Source organism: Phragmites australis, chromosome 1 (assembly GCF_958298935.1).
Source record: "Phragmites australis chromosome 1, lpPhrAust1.1, whole genome shotgun sequence".
In the NCBI taxonomy this organism is placed as follows: domain Eukaryota; kingdom Viridiplantae; phylum Streptophyta; class Magnoliopsida; order Poales; family Poaceae; genus Phragmites; species Phragmites australis.
The window spans coordinates 23,485,277-23,504,644 of NC_084921.1; the positions used below are offsets into that span (position 1 = coordinate 23,485,277).

Genomic DNA, 19,368 nt, shown 5'->3' on the forward strand with positions numbered 1-19,368 from the left:
GCGACCCACCACCTTCACAACTTTACAGCGACACGACACGTGGCGTGGCGACGCCATACACACGTGGCGAATAGCAATGTAAATGTAGCACAAAAGATAAATAGCAATGTAAATGTAGCACAAAAGACATAGCACAAAAGATAAATAGCAATGTAAATGTAGCACAAAAGACATAGCACTCTCTCATCAATCATCATTCAAAGTTTCAAATCTCTCATCTCTCAAAAGTCATCCAATGCAAACTCATTGAAATCGTTTGAAGCATCCATGTTCTCCGCATCATCTTCAGTAGCATCAATTGGTTTGTCACCAAAATCATCAACATCAACATCATCCACAATGATGTCTTCTTCCTCTCCCTCCTCCTCATCATCTTCAACCATTCTTGCTTCTTCAACCACTCTTGATATATGTCTTGCACGACGAGCGTAGGTCCTAGGAAGGTTACGACCTCGAAGCTCATGTGATGCACCAATTGCTTCATCAACTTGGTCCCATGTGATGTCCAAAGCACTAGAACTTTGAGGTTGGACCGTTGGATCAACCCATTCATTTTCCCAATCAAAGTCTTCCATAACCAAAGGATCATAGCTTTTACCCGCTTCCTCACGGCGTTTTTGGAACCTACTAGTCATTTTTTCCGATTGTAGGCAACATAGACCAAATCATTCAATCTTTTATGCTCTAGCCGGTTTCTCTTCTTTGTATGAATCTACAAGCAACCATAAAAGCAAGCAAAGTTAACAAAAATGTATTATTAATTTTGCTAATTGAAATGTGAAACTTGAGTACTTCACTTACAAATTCAAAAGTGCTCCAATTACGCTCACAACCAGATGATGAAGCACAAAGACTAACAATACGCTTAGCAAATCTTTGTAAGTCAATAGATCGGCCACCATACGCACGCCACCAATCAACTAAATTGACAATAAACATGCATATATTACGGGTTAAGCTGTACATAACATGCTGTAATTAAAATTTAAAATCACTTACGAGGGTTCTTTGACTTCATAGTTTGGAGGGCCATACAATTCTTGAAGATGCCTCCACGTTGATCTTCGTAGAGCATGAATTGTTCTTCAATTTTGTTTCGAAGGGTCTCATCTTCCACCATTCGTGCAAGCACATCATTGAAACAACCCCTTAGGTGCCCAACATATTCATCATTCTCTTTTTGGATGGCATAGAATTTTCCTGGGTTCAAAAAGAGGGCAGCACCATAGAGTGGGGTGTCCATTTGCCTATCCCAACGACCCTCAATAATTTGTAAGATATTATTGAGCAAACTTCTCTTATTTTCAGTACAGAAGGCAGCCTTTATCCTCTCTTTTGCATGATTCATGAGAGAAGCAACTTCTGGCATGGCAGGCCTCTCATCACCATCAACCACCCTCAACACAATGATAAGTGGTAGAGAAGCTCTAAGGCAATCCTCAATAGAGTTCCAAAATTCCCTAGAAAGCACAATATCATACACTTTTTTCTCGGCCTCTGTCTTTGCTAGTTTGCAACTCGTCCAATCATCAGAGGTAAACAGATATCTCAGTGCATCTCTATGCTTGTGCAAACTTTGTAAGGTGAGAAATGTGGTAGCAAACCGAGTTGCTGCTGGTCTCACAAGATCCCTACCACCTGTCTTCTCCCTCATTGCACTAAGAAGTCTTCCATGCCTATAGATGAAAGTAGTGACATGACGGGCACGTGAGATAGGCTTCTTGAATGCCTTCAACTTTCCAACATCTTCCAACATAAGATCCAAGCAATGTGCAGCACAAGGTGTCCAATAAAGTGTAGGAAACCTCTCCATGAGAAGCTTGCCCGCTGCCTTATAGTTAGCCCCATTGTCAGTGACAACTTGCACAACTTTATCAACAGCAATGTCGCTTATTCTCTTCTCTAACAAATCAGCTAGCATCACTTGATCATGAACTTCACTTGATGCATCAATCGACTCTAAGAAGAAAGTCCGCTCTAGACTATTGACTAGGAAGTTGATCAAATGGTGCCCTCTCCTATCTGTCCATCCATCTGACATTAATGTGCAACCATATTGCTTCCATGCATCCTCATGCCTCTTCCTCAAATCATCTGTTTCCTTAACGACCTTCTCGAGTAATGGCTCCCTAAGCTCATGGTAGGTAGGAGGCTTGTACCCAGAACCATATTGTGCAGAGGCCTCTATAGCAATCTCAAATTGCCTAGAATTTGCGGCATTGAATGGTATGCCACACTCATAAAAGAACCCGGCCCACTCTAAGTTGACAGCATCTCTTTCTTCTTTTGTCCTCATGCTAGCTTGGATACTGATCTGAGAAGGACCCTTCGAATGTCTTTCTTCGATAACCTCTTTTGGAGTTTTCCTAATCATTGAACTGACTGACTTTGTGTTGGGCTCTTTTGGTGCTCTAAACTTCAAAAAGCTGGATTGTTTTCTTTTGGCAGCTGTCCCTGAACTAGGATGCACAATGCTTCTAGAAGCATCTTGGGACTCCTCTGTCACATCAAGCACATCATCATCTTCTCCTTGAAGCTCTCCATCATCATCAAGCAGAAGTGGTCTCTTCTTTCCCTTCAAAGCAGCTTGCATCTCCTGAGCAATAGCTGATGCGGTTTTGGCACACTTCATAATATCTCCATAACCACCCACAAGATGCTCTTTGAGCCTTGTAATTCCTCGAGTTACAGTTCTATCACACAAGCAACACTGCAAGAGATCTCTATTACCAATAGTCGGCCAAAATGCATATTTCCATCCAGGATCATTTGACCTTCCCGGTTTGCGCTTTGGATCAGTCTTTGGATCATAATTTGATGCGGCGTCCGAGGCCTCCGCACTTCTAGTCCCTTGAGTAGCCATGTTCTGAAAACAAAGTGACAACAACTAAGAATTTCAGCAACTAGAGCAATATGCCAATAGCCCAATATGCAATGCAACATCAAGAGCAATATGTCGGCACTTAGCACTTTAACTTTGAATAATATAAATGCTGCAATATACATAGTTTATGACTCTTAAATCTTGACTCTGCAATATAAATACTGCAATATACCTAGGTATTTCAATGCACTTGTAGTCTACTAGTCTTGATTGTAGTATTGTATAGATTATTAGTTCAAGGCTTCAAGCACAAAGCTAGTATTGTACATCTATTTGTAGTCTCTATCTACTGAAGTGCACGTGTGATACTGTGATTTGTGAAAGCAATCAAGGCACAAAGCACAGAGGGGTGCGGCTGACCGGCCAAGCACAGAGGTGAGCAACATACACATACCGGGCGACGGGGGGAGCACGGAGCAGAGAGGGGTGCGGTCGGAAGCGGATCGACTCCAGGCAGCCACGGGTGGCCTCTGTTCTCCAGGCAGACGGGCGGCCAAAAGGAATCTCCAAGCGGACGGGCGGCCGGATGTGGATGTGTACCACTGCAGCGGGCGGCCGGACGGAGGAGGAAGATGAGCCGGCTCCCAGGGGAGGAAGATGCGATGTGCCCCGGCGGAAGAAGATGGGCCTACGCCTCGGCGGGGGAAGATGTGCCTGGCCGCTGGCGGAGGAGGAAGCGTCTGACTGCCTGTGCCCGAGCGGAGGAGGATGCGGCCTGCTGGGGAGAACCGGAGACGTATGTGCACCAGGCGATGTATGTGCTAAGGTCTGTTCTGTTCTGGACTCTTCTAACCCCCTCCTTTCAACTTACAGCACCCGCCATATACTACGTGATGCCATCCGACGCCATATCGACGCCATAGCGCTTTCATTCCTATGTGGCGGACGCCATAGACTCCGGCGACGTGGCGTCGCCGTGGCGAGGTCCGAAATACCGCCACGCCGCCATAACGACGATATGGCGACGCCATGATAAGTATGCTCATGCGTGTTAGGGAAAAAAAAAATCATCCACTGTAGTACAGCCTCCTTGTTTTTTTCATATCTATTTTTATACAATAGGGAAAACAACAAACAAGCACATTAAAAATATCTACACAGAACTTCCTACAAATTTGGTTTTCATCACAAAATTTAATTCTGGAGTTTTCAACGTCTAATCAGATTCACAATGTAAACATACAATTTCCCCACTTGTCTATAAGCAGATCGATTTTACAAATTCATATTTCCTAATGTTAATCCAAATTCAGTGTTCAAACACTCTATGTAAAAATAATGAAATTTTCTACAACTCTTTAGTACATCATATTCAAAGATTCGGCCTCTAATTAAACCTAAACTTTGATTAGACCAATACTGCACAGGTTGGGTAGTTCTACAACCTAGTCCTCACGGGCAACGGTACACCCATCTAATCCCCTAATTACCAGCTCTAAACAGAAGATTTTGAACCCAAAAACAGTAGATGCCTTGTTCGATCCAATACCTGGGTGAGATCACGAATTCTTCTCTCCTATGCAAGGTTCCTCACTTTACTACTGTCCTTGCCTTGTGATGCTGCTGTGGTGCCTGCTATCCTCGTCCACCAAGGCAACATGCAACCACAGCCACCAGGAAAAAGGGCAGCAGTGGTTCAGCGAACAATGACAGCAGGCTTCTGGGCGCCGATCTGCAAGGCAGAGAACGCGCCATGCTCAAAACAAAGCCAACGAGGCTGCCGCAGCCTGATCCTATCTCTCCCTTCGCTCAATGAGAACCATCGAAGGAAAGCAACTGCTTACGGTAGCACTTAGATTAGGGTTGTGTCTCCTCTCAAACGAAACAAGTTCTAGTTAGGGGGATAATTAACTATTTACCATCCAATTGGATGACCTTTCATAATTTACCATCATATACGATAGCCTTATATGATTCACCACTGTGCATATGAATTGTTCTATTTCATACAATTCTTGCCTTTTCATCTCACATTTCCCCTCCTTTTCTTTTTCCAGCCCAAGTGAACGGACATGAGTTTGAATGGTTTCACTGACATATGTAATACTTGACTGACTAATCTACTGACTATATTTGTCCACCACTTCAACAAACAAAAATAGCCTCCTCTCAGCAGACCTCTCAGAGAATGCAACAAACATGTCCATAGTGTTCCTGAACACGACTTCAGCACATGTGCCCTTCTCAACTCCATACACAACTAGCTCTTGGTTGCTACCTAGCATCAGCCTTGCAGAAGCATCACGATGCAACTTTTCTAGAGTGTATGAACATCCAATCTTCATCTTTGCGTGTCATTTCCTTGCAAGTACCATCATCGAGCTTAGCAACATACTCATCGAATCTAACACACAACTTAAAGGCTGAGCTGGGATCAATCCTACCGAAAAAGAACAACAAATTCGCAGTTACGTTCTGATCTATTAGGTTCTTCACGCTCCACGAGCATTCCCCCAAATCCACACTACACATATCGAAATGCATGGGAGGGATGGGCAACTTACCCAGGAGGGATCTCGCTTGCCGGTGTGTGGAGTATTGGGGTACCCTGGCAAAAGGGTCCCCCAAGGAATATAAGAATCAGGGATGCGTATTTCCTAAAACCTAATTGGTCGCAAGACTAGGGTAGGAAATCTCGCGACCAGTAAGGCTTACACGACCAACCTCATAGGAACCTCGTCTGAACCCGCGACTAGCCCCACTGTTCACAGGGCCAGACTTGACACAAAATGTCCAATCACATTTATTGATATCTACTCAAGTGTTTTTTTCCTTCCTTATGCGCCTTCCCCTACGAACAAAGTCATGGACGGTGCAGAAGGGTAGTGTCCCGTCCCGTGGCATTAAATGCTATGGGGTGGGCAGTGCAGACCAGTATGGCGCCACACAACGGATGGGATGGTGTCAGCAAGCCGATCAGGCAAGTTGATAACTCCACATACAAGCGGCAGGCAGAGCACCCGAACGAGACAACGTGACAACCAAAGATCTACGGCGCCCGAACGAGACGACGTGACAGCCAAAGATCTATGGCGCACGACGAGGGGATGTATCAAACCCTCAGGGCAAGTAGGCATGCTTTGTCCTCTGTAATGATGGCTTGGGTTAGATATTAAGATGAGCAAGAGTCCTCTGTTTGGACTCACATGTAAATTCTCCCCCTCCCTCCTATATAAAAGGATGAGGACCCCGTTTGTAATGGAAGAGAAAAAAAACCTGGCAATAAGCTAGAACACCCTATGTAATCCACTCAGATCCTCCATAAACACAACACACAGGACATAGGGTTATTATCCTCCAGGAGGCCCGAACCTGTATAACTCCTCGCGTCTCAGAGTTCGTCACACACACAATTCATCATGTGCTTCACCGAACGCCGGCTCATCAACTCCCTGTGTTCCCGAAATGCCGTTCACGCACCCACTATCCAACATACTTCGGAATCACTATCAGTGATTAACCCTCGACATTTGGCGTGCTAGGTAGGGGGTTTGTTTCGTCGTTTCAACAAGTTCAAGAAAATCAATCAAGCTAACCATGGTCGAATCCACGGCAACCGCGGAGTCCCGTTCCGAGGACCCCGACTGCCGTGAGATATTCGTCATGGGGTACCATCCGGATGAACCTGGTGTGCTTCAGGCATGGGACACCGAGCCAGAATCCGAGAGCTTCGAGACCCAACGTGAGGTATGCGTGGCGGAACATGCAGTAGGGGGACACCGGAGGCCCTTCTATCCCAAATGCCGATGGTGAACCCCCGACTATACGCCCAGAGGGAAACCAGCCCGACGCCGGACATGCAAGCGCCTCAGGACAGCCCCCGCATCTCCAACGCCATGCTGAGGAGCCCTGCATAGAGCGAGGTCTACGTGGCATCGTCTCCTAGACCATCACGCCGTCTAGACACCGGGGGCTCCCCTCCCTGTGACTTATTGCCGCTCCATGCCCAACGTCTCGACTACAAGACCATGACACCGGCGCAAAACCTGCAGACCTTGCGAGTGCTCCTTAGCCACCCACCGGTACATGTACCAGAGGACTCACCGGTGGCTCCATGGCTACGTGATCTTGCCCTCCTGGCCGAGACCACCCGACGCCAGACCGCGCCAACTTGCACCGCGCCCACCGCAAGTGCCAGTGAGGATCATGGTCGCCCAGGGTCAAGACAAGGCCCACGGTGGAATAAATCATGTGCTCCCTCGATCATTGGGAGTACTCGAGGACCACCACCTTATCAGGACTGCCAACCCTCCGACTTGCGCGACTTCCTGCACCAACATGACCTCCGTGGCGTGATCCGGAGCTAGGTGGCCACTAGAGAGCAGGAGGATAGAGCTCGGCGGAAGCAGGAAAGGGGCAAGCAGCCCTACCGCAAGCCTTCCCCCGGTAGGGAGGCATCAGATGGATCCACCCCGTCGCCAGGACCCCGAGACCGTCGTCTCTCCCCCCGAACGCATGCTGCCACTAACCAATGAGTGGCCCCCCGCTACGGGATAGGGTGTAATGCACTATCCGTTGGTTACGAGAGGTACGATGGGCGGACAAGTTTCGACCAGTTCTAGCCGAGAAGTAAGACGGCTCGACCAACCCGGAGGAGTTCCTACAGATCTACATCACCATAGTGCAGGTTGCGGGAGGCCATGGGAAGGTCATGACCAACTACTTCCCTACCACCTTGACCAGTTTGGCCCGGTCTTGGCTGATGAACCTCCCCAGTAGGTCGGTTCACTCTTGGGAAGACATGTGCTACTAGTTCGTCGCCAACTTCCAGAGGACCTACGCTTAACCAGGGGTCAAGAATGACCTATATCAAGTTCGGCAGTGACAAGGAGAGTCGCTGCGAGACTTCATCCGGCGTTTCACTGAGCGCCAGAACACCATCCCAAGGATCACAGGAGAATCCGTGATCAAATGGGGGGTCAAAGATCAGAAATAGTTGAGAAGCTGGCCACCCGAGTAATCCAAAGCACCACCGAGCTCTTCGAGCTCGCGGACAAGTGCGTGCAGGCCACCGAAGCCCGAGAACGGCAAATCGACTCCAGGCCACGTCCTGCCTCCAACCAGCCCACCTCTTCTAAAGGGGTCGACCAAAAGGACAAGAAAATCAAGCTCAAGGCCGGACTCCCTGAGGTCCTGGCGATCGAGCAGACCGGCCCCACGCACCGTTGCTTCAAAAAGAAAGAAGGGAAAAAGAGTCGGAGCTACTACCCAATCCACCGAACAGATGCCCACAACCTGACCGAGTGCAAGGTCGTGCGAGGCATCATCGACCAGGAGCTCGGGGAGCACAAGCACAAGTGCAACAATGACGATGAGGACGAGGACGCTCCTGACCAGTCGGCACTAGGCTACTAGCAAGCCGATCACATGATCCACCGCATTTTCAGAGGCACTAAGACATATTCCTCTAACGGGGAATATAAGTCGGTGGTCTGGGATGTATGGGCGACCACATCCGACCCAAGCCATGGCCTAAGGTGGTCGGAGGTCCCGCTCACATTCAGCCAAGCTAACCATCCCGTGTGCGTCAGACGCCTTGGTCGCTACCCCATTGTGGTCGAGCCCATAGTGCTGAACATCTGGCTGGGCCGCGTACTAGTCGACGGCGGGAGCTCGATCAACCTCCTCTTCACTGACACCCTCGACGCCCTACAGATTCCAAGGAGCTCATTGAAGCCATCTCCACCTTTCTTCGGAATCACCCCGGGCTCCTCGGCTAAATCGCTAGGGCAAATCGAGTTGCCCGTCACTTTTGGCTCGCCGAATAACTTATAGACCAAAAGGGTCATGTTCAATGTGGCCGACTTTCTAGAGTGTATGAACATCCAATCCTCATCTTTGCGTGGCATTTCCTTGCAAGTACCATCATCGAGCTTAGCAACAAACCCATCGAATCTAACACACAACTTAAAGGCTGAGCTGGGATCAATCCTACTGAAAAAGAACAACAAATTCGCAGTTATGTTCTGATCTATTGGGTTCTTCACGCTTCATGAGCATTCCCCCAAATCCACACTGCACCTATCGAAATGCATGGGAGGGATGGGCAACTTACCCAGGAGGGATCTCGCTTGTCGGTGTATGGAGTATAGGGGTACCTTGACAAAAGGGTCCTCAAGGAATATAAGAACCAGGGATGCGTATTTCCTAAAGCCTAATCGGTCACACGACCAGGGTAGGAAGTCCCGCGACTAGTACGAGGCTTATGCGACCAGCCTCATTAGGACCTCGCCTGAACCCGCGACCAGCCCCACTGGTCGCAGAGCTAGACCTGACACAAACTGTCTAATCACATTTATTGATATCTACTAAAGTGTGTTTTCCTTCCCCAGGCCCCTTCCCCTACGAACAAGGTCATGAACAGTGCAGAAGGGTAGTGTCCTGTCCCGTGGCATTAAATGCTACAGGGTGGGGCAGTGCAGACCAGTATGGCGCCACACAACGGATGGGATGGTGTCAGCAGGTCGATCAAGTAAGTTGATAACTCCACATACAAGCGGCAGGCAGAGCACTCGAACGAGACGACGTGACAGCCAAAGATCTATGGCGCACGACGAGGGATGTATCAAACCCTCAGGGCAAGTGGGCACGCTTTGTCCTCTGTAATGATGGCTTGAGTTAGATATTAGGATAAGAAGGAGTCCTCTATCTGGATCCACGTGTAAGTTCTCCTCTTCCCTCTTATATAAAAGGATGAGGGCCTTGTTTGTAAGAGAAGAGGAAAAAAGCCTGACAACCAGCTAGAACACTCTCTGTAACCCACTCAGATCCTTCATAAACACAACACAGGACGCAGGGTTATTATCCCCTGGAAGGTCCAAACCTATATAACTCCTCACGTCTCAGAGTTCGTCACACACACAATTCATCATGTGCTTCACTAAACGCCAGCTCATCAACTCCCTGTGTTCCCGAAACACTGTTCACGCACCAACTGTCCAACATACTCTGGAATCATCGTTAGGGATTAACCCTCAACATCGCTGGGCTCCATAGAGCCCTTCCGTCGCCGTCATCCTCACTTGTTGGCCAGATCTGGAACTTGTCATCGTCGTCACCGCCCCAGTCCTCGCCGTCGCCATGAACAACCCTAACCTAGGTCTGGAGGCAACAGTTGGGATGGGTTGGTTAGTCTGAGACAGGAGAGATGGGCTAAGAGGTAACTAAGGGGCAATTCGGTCAGTTCAGATGGGCTGGGAAATGAAAATAAGAAGGATGGTATGAAATAGAACCATTCGTATGCACAGTAATGAATCATATAAGGCTATCCTATATGATGGTAAATTCTAAAAGGTCATCCAATTGGATGGTAAATACTTAATTATCCTCATAGTTAGGCCCAGATTAGCTCCACACACAGCCCCGTTAATTAAGCCCAATTAACAATAAGGTAGGTATCTTCTCTCCAAAACTCCAAAATATTAACTATTGAAATTTTGGGATATTACACCCATACCACGGAACGAGGAGCAGCGAGCTTGGTGTTGGTTGCAGCGCCATCATAGAGCTGGGAGGTAGCAGAACTTAGGGAAAAGCTCAGTCGTCACCCTGAAAAAGAAAAAAAAAATCAACGCGGCCAGCTTCTCGGAGTCGTCCATCGGTCCATGGTCCTGAAGGTGGCCGCGTCCTCCACTCCTGCACATCAACGAAGAATTTTATGGATTAGACATGAGGGGTACCAGGATTTAGGGAAATCGGGAATGACAAGGGGAGAAATTTAAGCATGCACACGGATCGAAGCCCTCCTGTACCGCATTTCATGTAGCCACCAGCCGTCGACTCGTTCTGCTGACGGATCGGAAGGAATTTGAGGAGGGAGGAGGGAGGCAGAGCAGTTCGTGGGAGGGATGGGGATTGAGAAGCAGCAGAAGAGAGAGACAGGGAGAATCGGTTGGGACTTGGGGGCGGATGAGTATGTGTACAAGGCAGGAGGAGTGATTCCCTGCCAGTTTTTCCCGTTCTGCCGGCCGGCATATTGAGAATGGGTTGGGAAGGAGAAAAATAGGCGGTAAACATTTTTGTGGGGTTTGGTGCGATGAAAAAGATGGAAAATTTGGAGAGAAAACGAGAGAGGGAAATAGTCTCAATGCTGTTTCCTGTGTGAATAAAACAGGGTACGTGCGTATGTTGCTAATTAATTTTAATTATATTATTATAAAGACATTCCGGCAAAATATATGATAATTATAATCTATAAATACAATGTTAATTGGCATCCTTTTATTCTTCTATTTTTATTATGAAATTGCTCTGATCCAAAAATTGGTTCCTAGTGGAACCTATGATAAGATGTATGATTAAAATATCCTCTATCTAAATATTTTGCCGTAGCCAAACAAGACAACATAGTGCGATGCCTCTGATTTAAATATCATATCTTCATGAATTAGTTTGAGAAAAGTAATAATGAGAATTCCTACATAAATGGGTGTATACCTCAAAACCAAGCATAGGCATAGATAACGGCGAAAAGGGTGACTTAACTACTAAATCTCAAAATAAGAAGGTAACTTGGACAATAGACACAAGATATCGTCTAGGATGGGTATTGGGGAATTGTAGAAGTTATGAGTGGATAAAAGGGAAAATTTTGTCTGTCTTTATCCCAATTTGTACAGTACAACAGGCGGAACTACAATGAGAGATAATGCAAGATTACAAATCGTGTTAGAAAAAGCCCAAGCTTCATATTTAAGCATATAACTACTTATGTCTCCCCTTAATTTCTATTTGCGAAGCATCGTATCGTATAATTATTGTAGGTCTATCAGTTTGCTCCTTTTGGCACATGGCAACTACCTCACATAACTCTTTGGTCATGAGTGTAACCAAAAGCTTGTTGCGGGCAAGTTTGATCGTGGAGACAACCAGGAGGATTGGTTATAGCCGTATTTATCTTTGGTTGGACCTAACTGCTTTAGGACATGGGAGTTAGAGATAGTGCCACAAGGGGAATTGCCTAAAGTGCTAGAGACTATCTATGACAACTAGAGGGGATCAACATAAAGTGCTCCGATGGTCGATCAATGGCTTGCCTCGGTCGTTGTCACCATTGTTGATGTAGAAGAGGGAGACGTCCTGCACGGATGGACCCATTTTCTTTGTAGCTTTAGATGGAGGGTAAGGGATACAACACTTTATGATGGTCATTGTCGTGCCATCGTGGACCTTAGCTAGTTGACGGTCAATTCACGTACCTTCCCTCCCATGCCGCTAGACACCCACACATATACTAGCAAACACCTATATGCATACAATCATACTATATGGGTGTGTTTGGTTTAGTACCTAGCACGCTCTACTAAAATTAGCACGGCCATGCACGCATGGCCCCTACTTGGTGCATTTTCACGTCCAGACGTGGGTGAAACCGTGGCGGTCAATTCATGCAATAAAGGATTGGCCAGGTTAGACGGAGCTAAATCCAAACACACCCATTGTGATTCAAAACCCATATCATATTTCATGTTACAAACAAAGTGCAATTTTTGTCCTATTGCCATCATCACTACATAGGAACAAGATTCTCGAGAAAACTAAGTTCCTAATATAAGTCTCTCGTCCAGTATACATAGATATATTAGCAAAAAAGAAAATCTATACATACTAGACTGGTTATTCCTTACATTGCAAATTATGAAGAAAAACATTACACACGAAGTCAGAATAGGTTCCACAAATTTAAAAGGTTGTCTATTGTACATGCGTTTTGACCAGACCTGGAAAGTTCATAACTAATCAGTGCAAGGAATATTTTTTCTTGGCGCCAATCAAGTTTTTTTTCCTTCCGCGCTAATTATCTTATCACACCCCTCCTCCCGGAAATTATGCTCTGTAGTTTGCAGGCAGTAAGGATACAAACCAATTCCTCATCGGAGAAACAGGTTTATCTTCTCTTCCTTGCTGCGCAATGCAAACCAACCAAAACTTCCCTTCTTTCCTCTCTCTCGTGCTGCGTGAACCGCGGAGCAAGAAGGAAGGGCCGTTGGAAAAAGGAAGTTTGTTGGAGAGGGGGAATGGTCACTGGTGAGAAATTTCACCGATTTTTTGTTACGATTTACTGGGGATTTGAGTGACTTTGTGACTTATCGCTCCAAATGGTCGTCAGGCCCTTGCAGCCTTTGTCACACGATTGGGGATTCGACCATCAGTGGGGCGAAGTGACGGTTTTGCACCACTTTTCCCCCAATCCTACCAATCCTGGTACGATTTCCTCACCATCTCTTCCGATTTCCCCCATCTTCTGTTTTGTTTTGGCCAGTAGCTGAAAGTTCTCTGATTTGTGTGCAGAATTGATGTGCTTCGAACCAGGGATAGGTTTGTAACCTCTGTTCCTGTTCTGAGCAGCTCTCAGAGAGAAGTGGGAGAGAGAGAGAAGGATTGAGGTGCCCGGAAGAGGAGGAGAGGCGGCACGAGCGGGGGTGTGGGAGCCAGCGACGGCGCTACTTGGAAGGGAGGATTCGGTACAATCTCATTGTCGGATTAGGGTCTGGGTTTGACTACTACTCTGTCTTTTCGAAAAGTATGATACTGATTCAAATGGAGAGATGATACTTATTTGGTAGAACTTTCAGACAAACCCAAATAATCAGATTAGGTTGTCTAACAATTTAGATAATCATATCCATTTTCCATACTGACTCCATGCAATGAAATTCTGTAATTCAGTCTTAGTGGAAGCATCTCTTTGTTTTTTTTTTCTTTTCAGCTTTTGTCAGCAGATGACATCCCATGATTTTAAATTTTACTCTACGACACAGAACTGCACCTTTCCCTCCTATCTTTCAAAAGGAAGAGCTCGTAGGATTGGTTCTGGACCGTTGCTACTTTCTCTGTTGCACAACATTATTGCTGAATCCTCTAGCATCGACTTTGATTTATTTTTATGTTAGGAATATTAAACTATAAACCTGGATAGCAGAGTCATTTTAAATCATACATATTGTATAATTTATCTGTAATTATAATAAACACATCAGCAACAAGTTACATATTACTGAAATAAAAAAAAAAACGTTCTTGAACCTCTGCACAACTAGCATGGCGTAAGATTCATTCTACAAATATTGTTTCAATGCGTTATTTGTCTCCTCTTCAAGCTGGCAATAATGTGCATCTTCAGTACGAAAACTGCAGGGGGGGGGGGGATGTCTATCTTAAAGTAAAATGAAAACAAGTTCAACATGGGAGTTATATAGACTATGCACAGGCAGGCATATTTTAAGCTACTATCTCTAAATGAAATGTTCAGAAAGAATATCTCACACCTGGGCATTTTTACATGTTTACAATGTTGTAATCATCTTCGACAAGGAGAATATTATGCTGCAGCTCATCTCTTAAGTACAGTGCTGAGAAAACTTAAATGAATATGTGCACCCACCTGAAAATGAAGATCCATTAAGATTTCAGTATTGCTCAGCTGAACTGAAGATAATTCTGGAACTCAAACTGCACAAGGTCTGAAGTTCTTCCCACTCCTGAACTCTTCAATGGCAAAATCAGGAATCTTTCAGTAAAAAATAGTTGGGTAGACATCATCCTTATAATTGATTTATCTGATATATACATTCTAAATTTCTAAATTGATTTTCTTTGACCAGTATTTAATTAGGACATTTCCTTTTTGTGTGTCTTCTGGATACATCATTAAAGGATTATTTATTCATCGTTTGCTTTTTTTACTTTTGCAGCAAAGCAATCAAAGGGAAGAAGAAAGACAAGTTAGGAAGGAGTAGGAGAGATTGTTGCAATTACAAAGCACAAGGTAATATTCAAAATTTTGGATCCCTCAGATCCAAGACATTTCTAATTGTTGTAGCACAAGTGGGAGGATATTTTATTCTTACTTTGAGGTCAGACTTGGTTATTAATTATTCTCAGTTGTATTCTAGTTAATATATCTCCGCGTCACTGAAATTAGCCACAGTTCACATCAGGTAAAACTGAAAATGCTAGGACATTTTTTTTCTACTATCTAGTGTAATTTCTTCCAAGTACAATGGCAGTGAGCACTACAATGCTAAATCTAGTAACTTCTGTCATGCTTTTCTCGAATATTTGATTGCACTCTGCATGCAATGTACATTATCACCCTTCCTCTCCAAATTTTGCTGACAATTTTTTTGGCTATTGATGCTCAATTTATGATTATGTGGTAGCATGGCTGCTGATAGTTGGACCCTAGATCTTGAATGTGAAGGGGCAGCTCCAGGAAAAGAATGTGTACAGAAGGAAATGGATAGAGATGAGATATGCTTTTTCAACTTGGTTGGTTTGATCGAGAAATATGGGTACACATCAATCGACTACCTATACTACAAGACAAGAGATAGTTTGGTTGCGATAGATTATGACAATAACGTGATGAAAATGCTTTAAGAGAACGAGAGCAAGAAGAAGGTTTGTTTGTAACAAGGCTGAAAGTAAGTGTAAGCAAAAAGGTCTGTGTGTCACCTGTCAGGCCCAACAAAGAACCGACCAGACCTGCACCAAAGAAAACTAAAGGTAGTATGATGAAGTTAGAGTTTGTATATGCATTATGTTTCCTCTTAATATGTTTTCATTTTTCCAAATACTTTCACATTTGTTCTCAGGAAAAAATGGTAGAAAGAAACGTTTGAATGTAACACAAACTAGTGCATAATATGCAAATGAAGTTGAGCAGCATGATGATGATGTCATAGACATGACATGTACAGCTGTAGTTAGAGCTAAAATTAGCTAGAAGAATTTAATGCATGTGGAATGCACCTTCAATTTATTTGTACTATTTTCAATTAATTTTATAGATGATGATGATGAAGTGAATAAGCGTGAGCCAACTCTTTTAACACATGTTTGGGATCTTCCAGCGGGAAAACAGATAGTCGTAAAATGCAACTAGCTTGGGCAACCCATTGGCAAAGAAGGTGGCCTGTTAGGGAAATTCTTGGGCATAATAGCACGAAATGGTGGTTATTGTCCTCTAGATGTCAAAGATTGGAGAAACGTCAAGAAGGATGGTGCTGAAACCATACTTCAGCTCATACAGGTTTGCTAAATTTGGCAAGATATTATAAATAAATTGTCTTGTTTTGGTTCTAACTAGTCTGTTATATATTTTACATACATTGGCCGTCCAATTGTTTAAATTTATTGATTTTCTCTATCTGATTTTAGACAAAGTTCTTGTATCCTTGTTCGTGTGAAAAATGGATATTGAAATCAATTGGAAGGGATTGGAGGAAATACAAGGCAACATTAAAAAAGACACTATTTAATTCGAAGAAGAAAAGATCTGCTCTGTACAAGCTCTGTCCAGATGATGTTGATGAAGATCAATGGGTTGCCCTTGTAAGATGTCGGAAGTCGAAAGAAGGAAAGGTTAGAAAAGTGCAACATTATTTATGTTATTCTCCATTTTTTTGTATAGTTATAACAATGTCAAAGAAATATATATGGAGAGTGATAGCATATTTAAGAATTTAATTTATCATAGGCCCTTTGTGAGAAGAACAAAATTAGTTGTGGAATAAAGAAGACAACACATACAGCGGGTACAAAGAGTTATGCCTGTTGGTTCGAGGACCTGGTGAGTCATCTTATATTGTAAAATATTCTTCTCTATGTTTTTTTTATTATTATTGCATTGTTTTTTATTTTCAGAGACAAGAGGATCCAAAAAAAGCGGCATCATAGAGCAAAGGTTTACTTAGCAACTCACAGGAAAAGTATCAAAGGGACAAATGAGCCTGTGGTATGCTACATACATAAGGATTTAATTTGCAAATCAAGTTTTTTACTTTAGCTAACAATATTATTATATATGTGTGTTTTTCACTTACATATTCAGTTGAAAATCTCATAGATAAACAACCACAGTTGGCACATAACAACCAAGGAAGAGTTGTATGGAAAGGTGATGCATTACATCAAGTATTGGGGGAAGAGAAACCTGGGCAAGTACATGGCTTGGGATTGCTTCCAACTCCTAATCAAGTTTATGGTCAGACATCACATTAGTTCAAGGACATCAATGTAGCTACAATTGATGAATCATCATCTGATGTAGAGGCACACATGTTGGAGGAAATAAAGCAGCTAAAGGAGCATATGAAAAATCAAGATCAAGTTATTGAAGAACTCATAAACAATAGGGCACACTACCCGAAAAAAAACAGCAATGGTAATAATATTTGTTTAACTTTGTCTTGAAATACTACTCAAATATTACCTTTCTATTAGGTGAATTTTCAAGAAACTAATCATGGTAAATTTCAGCAACAAGTGATGTACACTAGAAGAAAGGTATTTTCTTGATTTTCATTTTTTGTCTAACTTTATCTGTGTTCATATATTGTCTTTAATATTGTCTGAATTTGCAGAGAGTTTAATGCAATATAACAAATCAGGAAGACTCATTGAGTAAACAAAGTAATGAAATGGTAAATCTCTTTGTTACTACAATTATTCCCTTTCTACATTGCATACTTGTACATCATAACTAATGTTATTCCACTCGAACAGAACAAAGAAAGATATGAGGCTCAACAAAACATAAGTGGGGACGATGATCTGTTATTTTCTAACCAAAAGGATATCAAGTTGTTAAATGTTTTCTAAGGACATACTACTCTAAGTTGATTAATATGACATTATTTTGGATCGAATGTTTATTTATTTACATGAATTTATGTTAGAATCAGTGTTATGATGATGCTAATTATAAGTAATTATCACATCAAGAAGCAGAATCATCATCACCATACTCTGCTGATCATTATGGGCAAAAAGAGGTACATCTTTTCAGTGGAATCATTGCAGAAGATATACTACTTATGCAATGTTAAATCCATGTCGTTGTCATTAGTGTGAAACACAAACATTTAAAGCAAAAGTGGTATGGAAAGATGATTTGCATCAGCCAATATTTAGACGTTGGTAGTATAAAGGCAAAAAAAATTACAAACATGCAATCGAATTAACATCCATGACTTTGTTAAGCCTTGAATCTTGAGGGATGAACCTGAAATAATCTAGATAGAATGTAAGGAATTTAAATAAGCCAAAGTATTTGCTCAATTTTCAGTTCAAACATAAGTTCCATGCTAGAACATAATTGCACAAGTTAGGTACCATTTTATAAATATGAGCTTTTTCTCTTATTTTTAGTTTGATATACATAGAAGAAACCCAAGTGGAGGTAGGAATAATAAAAAATGAAGGTGACAAATAGACTTTTTCCATAGAACATAGTGAAATTTAGTTACCAAAAGATTGCCAGATATCACATACTTTTTCATTCCTTGTTTCAGATGAGTAAGTAGCAACAAGGAGTGTTCCAAGAGAGTACAAGCATGACACAACAGCAGGTGCCACATGATAAGACTATAAGTCACAAGACTTCAAGTTTTGCCTCCTCCAATTAAGGTGGACAAACATCATAGGAACTGTTCTTATTGCATTGTCTTTATACAACTAACGCTTGTTGGTCATTGAATAACTATTAATGCAATGTAGGTTGGGTCCATTGTATTACTCAAGACTGCAAAATATCCAAACAAAGCAATTGTGGCCTATGCTACCCCTTTGAGCTCTAGTCCAGATGCAAAAGTTGGTGGAGTTGAGATAGGAAACCAGTTTTGGAAAGTACGTATCAATCATCCCATTATAGAAAATGAGCCATTAGTAAGACCGATGAACCGCTACAAGTTAATTGGTGACGCTCATGCCAAATGAGTAGCGATTGCTTGGCCTTCAATTTGTGTATGTTACAGTTCGTTTTTTGAATTTTCAGCATAGCACATATATATAGAGTGTTGTGTAATTGCATCCCTAAAGCTTAGTTTCTTTATGCAGATTGAAATGATCAATAGTTGAATGTTTATATTTGGATGGTTACTGCAAGACTGGATCTAGAAGCAAAGAATTTCATGAATATTAGATATTTATATTTGCATTTCCTTTTTGGGAAAAGTTGTATTCTTATTCCTAAAGTCATTTTCTCTCTAGAATCATATCGTTATGTACAGATACTATCAAATGATGTGAACAAGTGCTATATTTATTTCCTTACTACAGTCAATGAACTTGCTATATTCAATGAAACTTGTGGTTTGTGTTATTGTATAATATTGTGTCATGCTTAGTAAGGAAATTCCATGTATACATTTATGCCATATGCAACTGTAGATTTTTATTCTTTATTTGACATTTCATTGTGTTACGATAGGTAAAACATGTGTTCCTAATCAAATGTTGCTATGTTCCAAACTCTGTTGTCTATCACCATGTAAAGGTGTTGCTAGAACTCAAAAAATGTGTTACAGCAATAAAATCTATGTAACACATGACAAATGTTATATTAGATAAATATTTGTGTTACAAAGTAGTAACACATTTCTCAACGTAATAGAACACATGTTTCATGTTCCAATAGATTTCATCTTAGTAACATAGCCTTTAAGAATACTAATAAGATGTGTTACTAGAATATCTAGTAA

At 42.8% G+C, this 19,368-nt stretch overlaps 1 protein-coding gene and 1 long non-coding RNA gene across 21 annotated transcripts; one reads left to right on the forward strand and one right to left on the reverse strand.

Moving 5' to 3' along the window:
• Nucleotides 1-259: 259 nt before the first annotated feature.
• LOC133913009 (uncharacterized) lies at nucleotides 260-10,909 on the reverse strand. Of its 4 annotated transcripts, XM_062356053.1 has the most exons (6): nucleotides 10,636-10,909; nucleotides 10,341-10,519; nucleotides 4,374-4,556; nucleotides 1,000-2,866; nucleotides 802-920; nucleotides 260-712 (listed from the first exon to the last, which is right to left on the reverse strand). In XM_062356053.1, exons 4-6 carry the CDS (start codon nucleotides 2,861-2,863, stop codon nucleotides 632-634), a joined length of 2,064 nt encoding a protein of 687 aa, XP_062212037.1. In that variant the 5' UTR covers nucleotides 2,864-2,866; nucleotides 4,374-4,556; nucleotides 10,341-10,519; nucleotides 10,636-10,909; the 3' UTR covers nucleotides 260-631. The 4 variants fall into 4 exon arrangements, with proteins under 4 accessions (XP_062212037.1, XP_062212022.1, XP_062212036.1 ...); XM_062356038.1 differs by having other exon boundaries at nucleotides 260-920; XM_062356052.1 differs by having other exon boundaries at nucleotides 260-920; nucleotides 4,374-4,660.
• A 1,693-nt stretch (nucleotides 10,910-12,602) lies between these two features.
• LOC133913030 (uncharacterized) lies at nucleotides 12,603-18,973 on the forward strand. 17 transcript variants are annotated; one of them, XR_009908983.1, is made up of 16 exons: nucleotides 12,603-12,910; nucleotides 12,993-13,087; nucleotides 13,175-14,344; nucleotides 14,578-14,651; nucleotides 15,046-15,391; nucleotides 15,739-15,917; nucleotides 16,046-16,249; nucleotides 16,365-16,457; nucleotides 16,532-16,622; nucleotides 16,734-17,051; nucleotides 17,111-17,173; nucleotides 17,251-17,310; nucleotides 18,038-18,090; nucleotides 18,181-18,295; nucleotides 18,386-18,631; nucleotides 18,725-18,973. It is a non-coding gene; the product is annotated as an uncharacterized LOC133913030 (long non-coding RNA). The 17 variants fall into 17 exon arrangements; XR_009908984.1 differs by lacking the exon at nucleotides 18,038-18,090 and adding an exon at nucleotides 17,615-17,661 and having other exon boundaries at nucleotides 17,147-17,173; XR_009908988.1 differs by lacking the exon at nucleotides 18,038-18,090 and adding an exon at nucleotides 17,618-17,661 and having other exon boundaries at nucleotides 17,147-17,173.
• The last annotated feature ends 395 nt before the right edge of the window (nucleotides 18,974-19,368 follow it).

Coding starts and splice junctions, on each gene's coding strand:
- LOC133913009 (XM_062356046.1), bottom strand. CDS start 2,863: ATGGCTACTCAAGGGACTAGAAGTGCGGAGGCCTCGGACGCCGCATCA. Junction 921..999: donor TATGAAGTCAAAGAACCCTC/GTAAGTGATTTT, acceptor TTGTCAATTTAG/TTGATTGGTGGCGTGCGTAT.